This window comes from Abrus precatorius, unplaced genomic scaffold (assembly GCF_003935025.1).
Source record: "Abrus precatorius isolate BTA unplaced genomic scaffold, Abrus_2018 Scaffold7, whole genome shotgun sequence".
Classification (NCBI taxonomy): Eukaryota; Viridiplantae; Streptophyta; class Magnoliopsida; order Fabales; family Fabaceae; genus Abrus; species Abrus precatorius.
This window is the reverse complement of record NW_020874417.1, coordinates 5,619,896-5,635,220: the sequence shown is the minus strand read 5'-3', so window position 1 is coordinate 5,635,220 and position 15,325 is coordinate 5,619,896. Positions and strand designations below refer to the sequence as shown.

At 28.8% G+C, this 15,325-nt stretch overlaps 1 protein-coding gene across 1 annotated transcript; it reads left to right on the top strand.

Moving 5' to 3' along the window:
- The first annotated feature begins 8,585 nt into the window (after nucleotides 1-8,585).
- On the top strand, nucleotides 8,586-12,558 carry LOC113872875 (CAAX prenyl protease 2). Its single transcript, XM_027510748.1, has 8 exons — nucleotides 8,586-8,924; nucleotides 9,224-9,283; nucleotides 9,453-9,665; nucleotides 9,891-10,002; nucleotides 10,438-10,509; nucleotides 10,678-10,740; nucleotides 11,415-11,492; nucleotides 12,401-12,558. Exons 1-8 carry the CDS (start codon nucleotides 8,685-8,687, stop codon nucleotides 12,556-12,558), a joined length of 996 nt encoding a protein of 331 aa, XP_027366549.1. The 5' UTR covers nucleotides 8,586-8,684.
- The last annotated feature ends 2,767 nt before the right edge of the window (nucleotides 12,559-15,325 follow it).

The window sequence follows — 15,325 nt, the reverse complement described above, 5'->3', positions numbered from 1 at the left end:
CTTGAGCCATCAAAAGAGCTTCAATACCATCAACAGTGTAAGGATCCAATTGTGATGTGATAGAGGTAACAAATGAATCAAATTCTTCTGGTAACCCATCAAGTATAGCTTTGATATGATCTTCTTCAGAAATTGCAGAACCTATTGCTGCCAAAGAATCTACAATTTTCTTTATTTCAAGAAGATATTCAACAATAGATTTTTCTTTCTTGATCATATGAAGTTGTAATTTTAGTTTCTTGACTTTAGCACGTGTTTGTGATGCAAAATAACTTTCTAACCTTTTTCATATTTCAAAAGAGTGATCCAAACCCACCATCTTTGTGAGGACCGGAGTTGTCATCGATGCCAAAAGCCATGCTACCAGCAATTGATCATGTTGATTGTAGTTCAGAAAGTCTTCATTGATTGATCCATTGAGTTCATCTTGTTTTGATTTAAACTTTGCAAGAATGTCATCTCCCTGTGTATACTTGTTGAGTTTCAGCCCCTTGATTGTCGCAAGAACCTGTTACTTCCAGATCAAGTAATTTTCGTCATCCAATTTTATCGAAATTGGAGTTGTAAAGGTTTGAGGATTGAATTGTGAAGTCGCGAAAGTCATGGCTATTCACCAAAAGCTACTGATACCATATATGATTTTACAGAAGAATCAGGATTTGAAAGTGAGAATACAAAGAAATGAAACTGAATGATTTCATTATTATCATCTTATTTACAATTGTTGAGATACATCAATATATAGATACAAATATTTCAAACTTAAGTTAATAAAAAACTAAAAAACTCACTAACCGCACATCTAACAAACTTACTGACTCTTATCTCTAACAGAAATCTCTAACTAAACATCACACTTTGCCAAATTTAGCTCATCACTTTAAGTTCAATTCCCCTAGTGTTGTCTTGCTCCAATGCTAACATTAGTATTATAACATTTAGTTTTAGCTAAACATTAGTATTATAACATGTTGGTTTGGGATATACTAGGTGAAGTGTGTGCCTTTGTATGATTAAAGACGGAAGCGCTGCTTTGCCGCATTAGATGGGTCTAACTATCGCCAATAAGGTTGCATTTTGGTCAAAGATTCTAAATTCATGGTTTTTTTTGTATTACATTAAAGTAGCATAGTTAAAACGGGTCTGATTTGTACTACAAACTGGTGTAATCCACCAAATTTGATGGGATGGGTTGGAATATAGAATCCAACAATTTAATTTACTTGAACTGGCTTACCTCACTCATGACACAAAATGGGACTATTGGCTTTGACCTCATGAGTGCTTGCATTTTATTTATTTAATTATATAGAAACCCTTGTTCTTTATTTCCCTCTACACTCTCCTTTCTCCATTTTTTGCGGTTGTGCTCCCGCTACCATATGTCCCTGCACCACAACATGCTGCTCATGCCTAGTCTCACAAAATGCTCCACTGTCAAGTCATGATAAACTCCATGACTTCTAGACAAGGATGTTGACCATCTCTATATTTTAGTCTCACAACGCTTCAACTAGTCCTTTTGATCTACTTTGAAAGGTTTTCTTGCTATCTCCCAAATCCACACTAAAGGTACAATTTTTAATAGTTGTACTCAGTGACAAGACTGACTTTGTTACCAAAAGCAAAGCAATATTTTTCAATAATTTTGGTTTCTTTATCACCTAAAAATTACACGTTCCTTTCACATAAGCACTTACATTGTTCACTAGACATGCATTATCTTTAGCAAAGCAAGCTTTGTTGCTCTATGATGATTTTATGATATCATACCATATCTCCATAAGGATTTGGTTATTCTTTATGTAAAATAGATTATATGGTTCATGAATACAATGTTTGCTTACTAAAAAATAAGAAGGTAAACTCACTAAAAAATAAGGTAATTTAATGTGTCCTACCCGTTTTTAAAATTTAGTTTGCTTACTCTCTCTTTATTGTTACTCTTGTATATTTAAGTGATCTTTGTCTAAATAATGTTTTTTTTTTCTTATAATCATATTAATTGTAGAGATATTTTATATAATTTTATCAAAGAGAATATACAAATACAATAGATAAATGAGAGTGATAATAAACGCTTTCACAAACAAAATAGCTAAATAGGAACAAATTATACTTTTTTTTTTTTTATTAAATCATTTCTTTCCCTCCCTAAATCATGGCATCCAAACAAAACTTAAGAGAAAGAAAGGTACTTAAAAGGTAAAACCCTAACTATTCGATCATAAATCCAAGACACTAAACATAGCTTCTCCAGCGTTATGTACTAGACCTACGACCTACTCCGTTCTTGGTTTTGAATGATACTTCTAGATCGTGGATTTGAATTTTGAAGTACTCTTTATGGCCTTGGTTGAACAAATAGCTAAGACAGTCCCTTTAGCAATAATGTAATTTTTCAAGACCCTACAAATATAAAGAAGAGGTAAGGTGGTAAAAAGATACCTTGTGGCTTGTGATGATGATGATCAAGAAAAAATGAAAGGACAGAATATAGCGTGGACATTGGGGTCAATTTGGGTAGCCTATTTTTGTTCAAGCTTCTCATTGTGAGTCAATTTTTTTTGGATTGAGATGTAGGTATTTGCTAACCCACCTTACTTCATTGTACATGACCAAACTTAGTTCATTGCAAGGCTGTGGCTGAAAAGGTCTTCTCCCATCGTTTTTTTTTTTTTTTACATATATTACTTTACTACCACAAGTTCACCTTTGGTGATGAGTTAATTTGTTATATATATATATATATATATATATATATATATATATATATATATATATATATATATAATTATAAAAAAGTTAAATATATCTTCAATTCAAAACAAATCTTCAAACAACAGTTTAGAATATAAAAAATTGTTAGACTCAGAGAATTTATAAGAGACTTACATTTATCTCATATAAAGAAGAGGGATATTGTGATTCTGTAAAAACAAATTTTTTTTTTACTCCACTCTACCAATTCTTTAAAATTTTATCCTTTATTATTTTACAATTAAAAAAAAATCAATAATTGCTCTAAATAATTAATTATTTGACATAAAAATTTTATAATTTTTTCAATTCACATTCATCCGCCAAAAATAAGGATAATCCCAATAAATACTTTTGGCAATTTCTAGTGGATCAAAGCATTGAAATTGACTTAAATAACCTAAAATATATGCTTTTCTTCCATTTTGTCTTCTCTTATTCTCCTTGCTTTCTTCTCCTTGTCCAATCACTCCATCTCTTCATCCATTCACATCCCTTGCCCTATTTGATTATTTTTTGTTCTAGGCATTTGGTGGAACCCAACGTTACGTGGGTTATTATTCATAAGACCTTGCGTCATTATTGTTGCATGGGACTCTCAGATATCTGATGTGGTATACCTCTTGTACATATAACTGAAGAAAATTTATTATAGGCTTAAATCAATTTCATATTTTAGATAATCACTACAGCGTGTTCTATCATGAATGAAAGATGAATCAACTCAAGAATTGTGTACTACCACCTAAGAGGGATTTATATTTGTTTGATATTCATCATAAAGTAATAAGAATGATTACCCTCTATCTGTCAGTTAGGATTTCACACAAAATAAAATTGTCTGTCATCGATGGTAGATCCATCTGGATGTGACCTTAATTAGAGTTCCCTTATAAAACGAGGATGGGGTTAGACTCAAGGAGTTGACACAATTAAGAGTTGCCCTCGAAGGTAAAGCTAATTAAGAGTTATTGCAGGTAGAAAGAAACGAGTTTTGAAAGGAGAATTTGTGCTTACTAATAAAATTCATATGCTTTTGTTCTGTTCCTCTTAGTTGTCTCTTTATTTTTTCTTTTTTACTATGACAATTGCATTACCATTATTGGATTGCTAAATTACTTTAAGTGGATCTCCTGTAGGTATTGAGATGTTTGAATTTGGTGTTTATAATGCCTTATTGTTAATAGATTTGAATTTAGTTAGTCATATTATATAAATAAATATTTGTAACATTTTTTATTAATTTATTTTTATATAATTATATTTATAAATTATATATCAATTAAATATTACAAAATTTAATGTATTTATTAATTAGTCTTTAATTTTATATTATTAATTAGTTTATGATAGAATTTTTTTTAACTGATAATCTATTATAAAATAGATGGGCGTTTCATTTCATTGTATTTAAATTCTAATAGTTTATACACTGTTGAATAAAATGTAAGGGGATTAAACTCTAAATTGGTTTGGTCAACTACCCTAAATCCCCGTAATCAAAACAGAATAACTTAAAGATAATCATAAAAAGAACAAAACAAAGCAAGAGAAGTCAGTAATTAATACTGAAGCCTCTCTCTCTATATATATATATAGTCGCTAATGCTGAAACTGGAAATGAAATTGTGCTTCCATTTTCTCATCTATGACTCCAGGTGCTCCCAAGAAAGGTAGCCTAAGGTATTCGCCCAAAGATATGGGCTCTGAAATGAAGAGAACATTGGTCTTCCCTGCTGGAACAGCACTAGAGACATCAGATGTGGGCAACAAACAATTGGCCAGAAGAGCAATATTCCCTGTGGAAGTGTAGTAATCTTCCCAATAATGATGAGATGGTGGAGTGCAGTTTACGGCCTCAAGGTCAATTTCAAATAGATCCTCTTCCTCTTCCATTCCTAAATCATTGGAAACTTCTCTATACTCTTCTAAACCTTTAACTGAAGAACTCATGGCTTAATTTGTTTTGTGGTATATTATCATCATCAAAGGGAGCAATGTAATATATATAGTGGCAATTTGGATGTTCAGGTGGATGGTGGCAAGTAGAACGCTCCCCAACAAATCTGCGAAGAGTGATTATATTAAGGATGTTGTTAACCAATGTCTTAAAATGTTAGTTAAAGATTTATTAAATAATTCTTTAATAAAATTTATGCTGACATAAATTCAAAAATATTTTCTAATGAATTTTTATCTTTAATTTTATAATTAGTGCTTTTTAAATACTAGTGATTAATATTTGTATTATATTGATATGTTTTCGGAGCAGCAACTCCTCATAGGCTGCTCCACCATAATTCAACGCTCGTGCCGCTGACATATGCCCGTTTTTGTCTCAAATGTGAAATCAAAGTGAGTATTTGATTCACTTTCACCAAAATCATAACATGGAGTCAAACTTAGAGCTATCTACCCAACAGAAATAGAAAAATGTTGCCATCATCTTGGATAGAAAATAAGTAATAATAGTAAGAGTTGCCACCTTTCTTTCACAAAACGTACCAAAGTGAAAGATTATAAGGTTAAAGAACAAGAAAAAAAAAAAAGATATTTTGCATTTGGCAGCAACAACAACCAACAAACATGTGAACCAACACTCCTTTATGCTTGCCATAGCCTGAAATGAATTCGTAAATGGGGCTGTGGTTTGAAGAGTGAGAATTCCATAAAAGCTTAATCAAACCACGTGGAAGGAAGGTTAAAGAACACTCAAATTCGTATCGGTTTATAAAATATCTAATATTTTATTTTTTATATTATTAATTATTTATGATACACTACTATCAATATCAAATAATATTTTATTAATGCTAACCATATATTTCTTAAAAGTCATTATAATTTGCTTGATATGAATTTAATTATTAAAAATACATAATATCACATAAGAGTCTCAAATGACATGAGATATTCATTTTATTAAGTTATAGATCGAAATAAAAATTATATCTTTTAATATTAGAAGAACTTAATAATATAAATATTAAAAATATTGAATTAATATTCAATAAATCTATAAAAGGACTAAAAATATTAAAATTTAAACTTATTTAATTAAGTCGGCATAAAAAATAACTCTTGTAGATGGGTCTGTAAGCCTATTACCTAATAATAACAACAGTACATAATAATAGGCTTATGCAGACTGTTCTATGTTTATTATTTTGATTTGCATAAATATGCTATTTGGAGTAAAAAAAATTCTCTTTGAATGCTCATCTTGACATAATTTTTTTAAAAATAATTTAAAATAAATTTTTATAAATTAAAATTAACTTTTTTTTAAAACTATTACCAAAAGATAAGTTATTTATAACTCATAAGAAAAATTTTATTTATTTTTTATTATATTTTTTTCATTTATAAGTTTTTATTTATAAGTTTACCTTAATAGGATCTAAAGTTTGTTTGAATAAACTTGTGAATAAGTTCTTATAATTTATAAGAAAGGAAAAATAATTTTAAAAATAAATAATTTTTTTCATGAATTAAAATAATTTATTTTTTAAAATTTTAAAAAATTTAAATTATTATAATTTTTTAAAAATAATGAAATAAGTATGAGTTAATTTAAACTTATGTGAGAATTTTATTCATTTTTTATATTATTTTTCTTCTCTTATTTATTTATGCACAAGTTGATCCAAACTAGGCCTAAATTTTACTGAATTAAGTAATATGAATTTACAATTTAACGTTTAATATTATCAATATATTGAATTATGTGACTTTAACTATATATAATTTTTTTTTATTTTGTGTTATTAAATATACATTAAATATTAATCAAGTTTTAATTAAATTAAATTGAGCAATATTTTATGAAAATAATATATGATTAATTATTTATTTTAATAAAAATTTAAATCTCCTTTAAAAAAACTGATTATGTTATTTGGTACAAGCAATGAAATGTATAATTTTTTTAAGAAGTAATCAAGACGCGTGTTTTTAAACACCATTCACTCAATTATTAATTAAATTTAATTGAGAAATATAAAATTGTAAATAAAATTAATTAAATGAAAAATTAGTCTCATATAATTTTAATTGATATAATTTAATTTAAGTAGTACTTATTTAATTATATTTTAGATTTATAATAAAAAATAATTTGACCAAAAATGAATTTTTAGTTTGCTTAAAATTGATATTTATAAATAATATTTATAGTTTAAAACACTCATATAATTTTATAAATTTTAATTAGTTTTTAATTTATAATAAAAATGTGCCATTAAGATATTCTTAATTTTTTGCAAACGTGTTTTTTAAAAAAATTTGACCAATTTTTTTGGTTGATATATCTAAAAAAAAAATTATTTTCTTGATATATTCTTAAAATATGTATAAAAATAAATAAAAAAGTAATCAACATCTACAGAATAAATGTGAATATATTATTTGAAAAGTAAAATATCAAATAACGCTACTTTATTTTATAATTAGTTGCATGTTCTTTTTAGATTTAAAATTAATTAATAATTATGTATGAGATATTTATTTTGATGTAATAATTTGATTCTTACTCACTAATCACCACTCTGATTCCTAATATTTGTTAAAACTGAAATGATATTTATTTGGGTTCTATCTGTTTCTTGATATCATGCGAGTTTGATCTATCAATATGATGAAGTTGCACTGCTCCATTACAGTGAAATAGAGCCTTTAGCTGGTGATGTTGTTCATGAATAAAGGTCTTTCTTTTCACTTTATGAAGATTGCTTACATCGATACACTGAAAAGGACATAATTAGATATATCTTCTAGGAAACTCTTCAGAAATTGGACTACCTCCATTAATTTATAATTTGACAAAGTTAGTCTAAAGATAAATTAATTAAATATATAGCTAAATAAATATTTTTTATTTTGAGTTTGAAATTTATATGAAAGATTTTTTTTTTTAATAAGAAAAGCTTAAAAGTCTAAAACAGAACACAATTTAGATACGAGACCTAGAACAATCCTGAGAAAATTTAGACCTAATTTAGCTTAAGTGTTTCATACAGATTTACTTTAATACATATAATATATCTTAATTTTATATTATCTTTTAATTTTATGAAATTTTAATAATCGTACCTTTTATATTTATTGTTATTTAATATAATGCAATGTATTATAATTTTTCGGACTTGCAATTTTACAAAGGCTTTTTTTCTTCACTAAATCCATCGGTATTGATATTTTTCATACAATGTTATATCAAAGATAGGTATACATTAACTTTCCCTTATTATTGTATTTTGCTACAGTATTTTAAATACATTATTTTTTTATCATATAAAAAAGTTCTGTTCTATTTTTATTAGCATAAGTTTCAAAATAAAATATGTGCTACCGTACGAATAAAATATGTTTTTATTTTAGAATTATTCATTTTCATATGAACGTTACTTTGTTAAAAAGAGTTTGTAAACAAGATCTTTATAATATAAATATAGTTTATAATTTTTTAATATAAATATTTACTGCAAAATTTAAATATAATGTTAAATTTCAATTAATGTAATACATGAGTATCATCTTAATCTATTAAAAAAATATAGTTACTGTTATTAAAAAAATACACTTTTTATTTTATTAACACATAAATGCTTATATTGTATTTTTATATGATTTAATTTTTATTCAATTATTAAATTGTATACATGTTATGAAAATAAAATAAATGTGCATGGGCATTAACTAGTTAAATATAATATGTGAGAATTTGAATTTTTGAAATAAAGAAACTGAAAATTAAACCCTTTAAGAGCTTTAAGCTCCATCCATGACATCTCCTTCAGGGGAGGAAGATACTAACCGTTCTCAACTCAACTCAACCAATGTCCTAAAGAAATTGAATTAGAATTGAGATTCCATTTTGCATACACCCCTTATCGCTATTCCTTCTTTCTTAGAGACACTCCACTATGCTTTCTAGGGTTACTGCAACTGCAACACCAATGGAGCAAGACGGTGTCGTTTCGAAGCCTGTGGCGGTGATTGCGTGCATAGCAATGGCCTTGCTCTACGTCGCCATCCTCTACACTCCCACACTGCTCCTTCGTCTCCCACCTCCTTCTTCTTTCAATACCTTCATGATTCGACGCTTCCTATGCGCCCTCCTTTCCTCCACTCTCTCCCTCTTCCTCACTATTCTCATTCTCCCCGTGAGCACTCTCCCTCTCCCTTCATTTATTAGTTTTAAGGTCTTATTATTATACAATTATAAAGTTTTTATTGAAAATTATAACAATACTTTTAATATATATTTTTTTTGTTAGATGTTATTATAATATTTTTTATTAGTTTATAAGATATTAGTTAATATTTGCCTTCTGATTATTTTTGTTATTATTATTAAATTGGTGAGGCATTTGTAGTCATTTTTGTAAAATTAGCTTAAATAATCATAATTTCTGAATTTACTCTTCTGATCGTTCGTATTGTTATTTTAATGTGTGGGCAGGTGCATAATAAGGAACTGCGCCACATTTTTGGTGTTTTTGGCATTAGAAGTGACCATATTGTGAGTAATGGATATCAAATGCACAGGTTCAATCGATGGATGGAAGTGCATTTTTGTGTTGTGTGGTGATGCCAAGTTAAATTTCTTATTATGATATGCAGATTGGGAAACATGGTCACTCATTCGTTCCTGATTTTCTTGCTGAAATACGGTTTTCTGTATGAAACAGTGGCAAGCTGTGGTCCTTCCTCTTTGCTTGACCTCTTTGATGTATGCTGGGTCTTTGTTCCTCAAGTGTCTCTTGTTGCTGGCTTCTTTGAGGCAGTACACAAGTTCTGGAGGTGCCCTTTCCTTTGATTACTGCAAATGTGCCTTGCAGAGGTTTATTGACTGGTTATCTGTGATTTCATCAAATGTTTTGGTGTGGCGAAACTATGTTGTGGTTAGTACCATTATCTTCATTGTGTGTGTCGAACCTTTTGCCATTGGCAAGCCATTGCACTTGTAGGTTAATTTTCTCTTGTGCTTATATTGAGAATTGGAATCACAGAAGTAAATAGTTTTGTTTACTGACTTGTGAATATGGCTTAGCTGATGTGTGTTTTAGGGGTTCATCATCACATATCTTGTGCATTATGGGAATGTTTTATTATGATGTACTGAACAGGCACCCTTTACTGAGGAGTTGGTGTTTAGGGCGTGCATGATACCTTTGCTTCTCTGTGGAGGATTTAAAACATACAGTATTATTCTTCTCTGCCCTATTTTCTTCAGCTTGGGTAAGTTCTCAGATGTCAATTCCAGAAGATGTATGTGGTTTCTAAGGTTATGTAGTAGAATTTTTTCTTCACTATATATAAATGAAAATCTTTTGGCATTTAATATTAAAAATGTTCAAGAGAAGTCATAAAACATTCATTGTGTACTGTTGAGGATTTGAACAATGGCATTATACTGAGTTTTATTTGAGCTCAAGTTCATCATGCTCTCTGAAGTGCTAATTTTAGTTATAAATTTTGAATGAACTAGTGGAAGATTTTTGAAGGGAACACAATAAATTCATTTCATGGAAAATAAAATCCCTTGCAATATTCGTTAAACTTCATTTGGCTGTAGATTGAAGAGAATAATGAGCAGAAATAATTGTCCTTTTCAAATGCAAGGCTTAATGACTAATGAGAAGTTTTATTGCCTGATTGATTTACACTATGCAGCACATTTAAATCATTTCATGGAGATTTACACCAAGCAAAACTACAGAATAATGAAGGCTGTTATGGCCATAGGTATGGTCAATGTTTATGTTATTTATCAAGTGCCTGGTTTTGCTTTATCAAAGTCACACTGGCAAAGTTTCTGTATCTTTCACTGAGAATTTGAGATTTTGGAACATTATAACAATCTCAACTTATTGTTGGATAATAATCTCACACTGCAAAATGAGTTGTCTACAGGTCTCCAGCTTGGCTACACTGTTATCTTTGGATCATATGCATCTTTTCTTTTCCTTCGAACGGGTGTGTGATGTCTTAGTGCTTGACCCATGTTTATGTTTTAGTTTATGGCTCTGTTTTATCTGCTCTGATCTTTATTTAATGATGATCATTTGAGCTGCTGAAACACACAAATTTAGATACATAAATACAGTATTGCATAAAAAGAATGAATGGATAATGATGTCACATGCGACTGAATGACATAATAACAGTTGAGAGTTAAAATGACCCTGCATTTTTCCCTTTAGACAGGAAAGTGATGTTTAAAATACGATTAATTTTTTCTACAAGGTTCAGAATTCAGATTCAGTCTTGGTCCATATAGTTTATCTTGATTTTGGTTCTTGTTCCGATATTTTGAAAGTTTGATTTTTAGTCCCTTTAGTTTTATTATTATTGGTTTTGGTCCCTGCCACCATTCATATTCTTATAGAGACAATCAGAAATATTGTAGAGAGCAAAACCTAATTACATGTTGAAATGATAGGAAAGAGAAATAAGTATGTTATTATGATTTATGACTTGATATCATTCTCTTCACTGCACATTTAAACTTATTTTTCTGTGAGCTATATGGCTGTAGCTAGCAGTTGGATTGGCCCAGTTCTAATTTCAAGTCAAATTATAGTCTCTTGTTTTTGGCTGGCCTGTTCTTTTTCTGTCTCTTATACTTGTTTTTGGTTTATGCTTTGCAGGAAATCTTATAGCTCCACTAGTTGCACACATATATTGTAATTTTATGGGACTACCTGTATTGTATTCGCAGAGAAGTGGTATGTATATTATGTTGCTTATGAAGTAAATTGCAAATGTGAAAAATACTTGCTATTATCTAGAGCTCAAAAATATACTGCCATCTGTTATAATAGATTTGCAAGTATAGTTTCAGTTGGACTTTTGACCGTAGGCCTGAGTTATGAATTTTTAAAGTCTTAATAATGGCCCAAGTTGTACTATTAATAAATATTTCTCCTCACAACTCTTTTCATTATGTAATATTTACTGAAAATATGAAGGAAAAATGGAGAAACTATGACCTAGTGATTTTTTCCCTGTTAATGAATAGTTTTTACTTACAATTTTAGCCTTTTGAAATTGCTGTTACTTGTTGGTACTGAATTTTATGAGAGATCGATGTAAAACTCTAAAGAGTTTGAATGACATTTTACTTGCGTAAACAAAATTTTCAGTTTGGTACACGTGACATTACATGGTTCTCTGAAATTTTACACTACCAGTGAATCAAGCTTAAATCATCACTTGTAATGTTTGTTGTTGTGAGTGGAAGCATGCTTATTTTTATTTTAACTATGGATTCTCAAGCACGAAGGTTGAAATATAGTGGTGATGCTTGCGTGGCCATTGTTGCCTACCCGTAGAGGCAAGAACTCTAGCTCATTTGGTCGGGTACCTGTTTTTTCGTAGAGCTATCTGAGGTCTCTAGAGCGTTTAATTCTTGTGATCCCCCACTCTTGATAAGACCTACATTGTGCAGGAATTGGAAGAAAGAAGAAAAGAGGGGGCCGGGGGGTAAAAACAGTGCTAGTTAGTACCATTAGCTGTACTCATGATCTGCTCATTTTTTGTCATGGAACTATGAATATGTGATTTATGGCTTTACCATTCATTTCCATATAAATGTGATTTTGGACTTATCCATTTGTTTCTGTTTCTGTTGCAGGGATTGTAAGTATTGCATTCATAATGGGATTCCTGGGCTTCTTGTGGATTCTTTTTCCATTGACGGGCCCAGAATTGTATAATGATAGAATAGAAAATTGCAGTTGTTGGCATGGGTGCTGCACATGGAGAGAAAAAATAAGAATGTCACAGATGTAAATGCTAGTTTGTTTTTTGGTTTGCAAAGAATGAATTCTATAAGAAAAATGTTTTACTTTTTAATTCATTTTTTTCTTCTTATTCAAGCTATATTCGTATTGTCAAATTTTAAGTAGGAAGTCTCGACATTGTACTGAAAGTAAAGAGTAATAGCCATAATTGAGAAGTCAGCTGTTATAATTTAATCGGAATTCGGAATATATCGACAGTTTTATATAATTAAAAATTATTAATTTTATGATAATTATTTTAAAAGTAATCGTTAGAATAGTTTTTACTTGGCTGGCAGTGTAAAGATATTTACACCGATATATCAAAATCAAATTTTATATATTAAATGTTTATTTGATTAGAACTGATTGAATTTGTTTGAAAAAATCTATCAATATCATTTTTTCTTTTCTTTGAATTAAGACTTTGAGTTAAATTTAGAAGAGAAAGGAGAAAATTTATTTAAAGGTATTTTTCTAAATTATTTTTTTTTCTCTCCCCCTTTCTTTCATCTTCAAAACTTTTAAATAAACCCTAAAAGTACTCTTTAATTGGTAGTGGATTATTTTTATTTATTTTTACATAAATTATCAAAATAAGATTTACTTTTATACAATGAGTTAATAGTTAGAAAGGATCCCATGTCATTAACTAGAAAATTAATAGCAACATACTTTCTAACACATTTTTTATTATTGACTAAAATTTATTAAAAATAAAAAATTATATAAAACTCACTTTTTTTCTTAAAATAATATTTTTTTATCTTATTTTTATAATTTTTAATAAATTTTAATTAATAATAAAAAATGTTGCTAACATTTCTCTATTAAATATATAAGATAATTAAGGCTATTAAATTTGAGAATACCTTTGACCAATGCCTCCATAGCATGGTAAAAGCATAGAGCCAAAATCCATTCAATTCATTTACGCTTAAAATGGTGGAGTTTCATTCGCTTATTCGTTCATCAATTGATCATCCACTGTGCTAATCCTTTCTGAAAGGGGTATTTTTATACTTTATTACATGGGTTTTCAAAATTGAATTGCTTTTTTTTTTTTTAAACTATGCAATCGATTAAAAAAATTTAAAATCTAAAAAATAGCCTTTTATTGAAATTCAGTTCAATTTTTAGTTTCTAATGTTACAATCAAACTAAATCGGATCATATGTATAATGTATTATACTTATATCACTCTCCTTGTTATATTTTCGTATAAACAATTATCTGTATTTTTCTTAATCTTATCGTAACCTTACTTAAATATACGGTGGGGCACTCATATCTAATTTGTACTTTTAACTCCTCGTATGAGTCCTTTTTTCTTTTTTCCTACCAACAAATTTACTATTTTGTAGTTTTATCATTCTGATTAACGTCTCTCTCTCTCTCTCTCGTTCTTTCAACAAGTTCACTTTGATTTTTGGCTATATTAATTCATCCCCTTTAACCTAAATTAAAATTCATATAAAAATAAAGATTAATATAAACTAAAGTAAAAATATTAATTCTAATATTACATTTAAATCAAACCAAATCACATATTATTTTTATTTTCAAATTAAAAATATTTTTTATAAAAAATATACCAAACCAAATTGCAAATATCCATACTTTATTAGCCTTAGAGACTATTCTTGCCTTATCCTAAGGTTCGGAATGTGATAAGTTTCTTCATGTATGTGAAGGAAATATTGTTGTCTTAAACTTTTTCACTCTAAAAATGAGTTTCTTTATATTTTTTTAAAAATAAGCACTTAAAAAAACTTCATGATCACTAACTCCACACCCTTTTCTATGGAGTAATGATAGTTTTACTGTATCTTTTTACTACAAAAATGACAGACATAAAGAGGAGTGGTTGAAAAATTTAATCCAAAAGTTATCACCCATTTTCTTTTTGGTACAGAAATTTTCACCCGTTTATTCACATCTTGTGAAGGTTCTATATTTGTTATTTTGGTCAAAGTATGCATTTTTTTTTTCTTGGTTTGATTGAGGGTGCTCAGCTCTTAAGTGGGCTCCACTGTTTTCAGAATTATCCTAACTCTATTCAGCAACATATATTTTTAGCTAATTTACTAGAATTCGTCACTAGCTTTTGTATGAATAAAGTTACTCACAAACTTCTCTACACTATTTTTAAAAGCATTAAGTATTAGGAAAAATGACCTTTCTGTGCAACACTTATCGCGACCGTGTAGTATAAAAATGGTAGAAAAAAAAGCTACTTCCTATATTATCAAAGGGGGTATTGCTGGTATTTGAGGAGATTAGCAAAGACTTAAGGTTTTTTTTTTCCTAAAGAGAGATGCCCATTAATTTTAAATGATTTCAAGAAAATTTGAATTTGTATCCATGAAAAGCAAAAACTTTTCTCTGAATCTTTAACTATTTATGCCAAAATGCCTTTAGCACATAATTAATCACAATTGGGCTCGGGAAGAATCAGAGTTTGAAACTCCAAGATCATACCCCAAATTCAACATTCAATGTTTTGGAAATTCCTTTTAATATTTAGATAGAAGAAGAAAATATAATTTCCTGTGTTATGATTGATATTCTGATTTGTTTTTCATTTTCTCTTATGAAATGCGTCCTAACTCCATAATATAGTCTTGGATATGGTTATGATGGCCGAATCTGCAGGCTGCAGATACTCTGTAACAAAGAGAATATAATTTGAAGAAACATTTAATACAAGTAAGTTAAATCCGATAGGAGCAGTGGTAAATGTAGAAATGTTGGTCCTGCTCTGAGGCACCTCATGG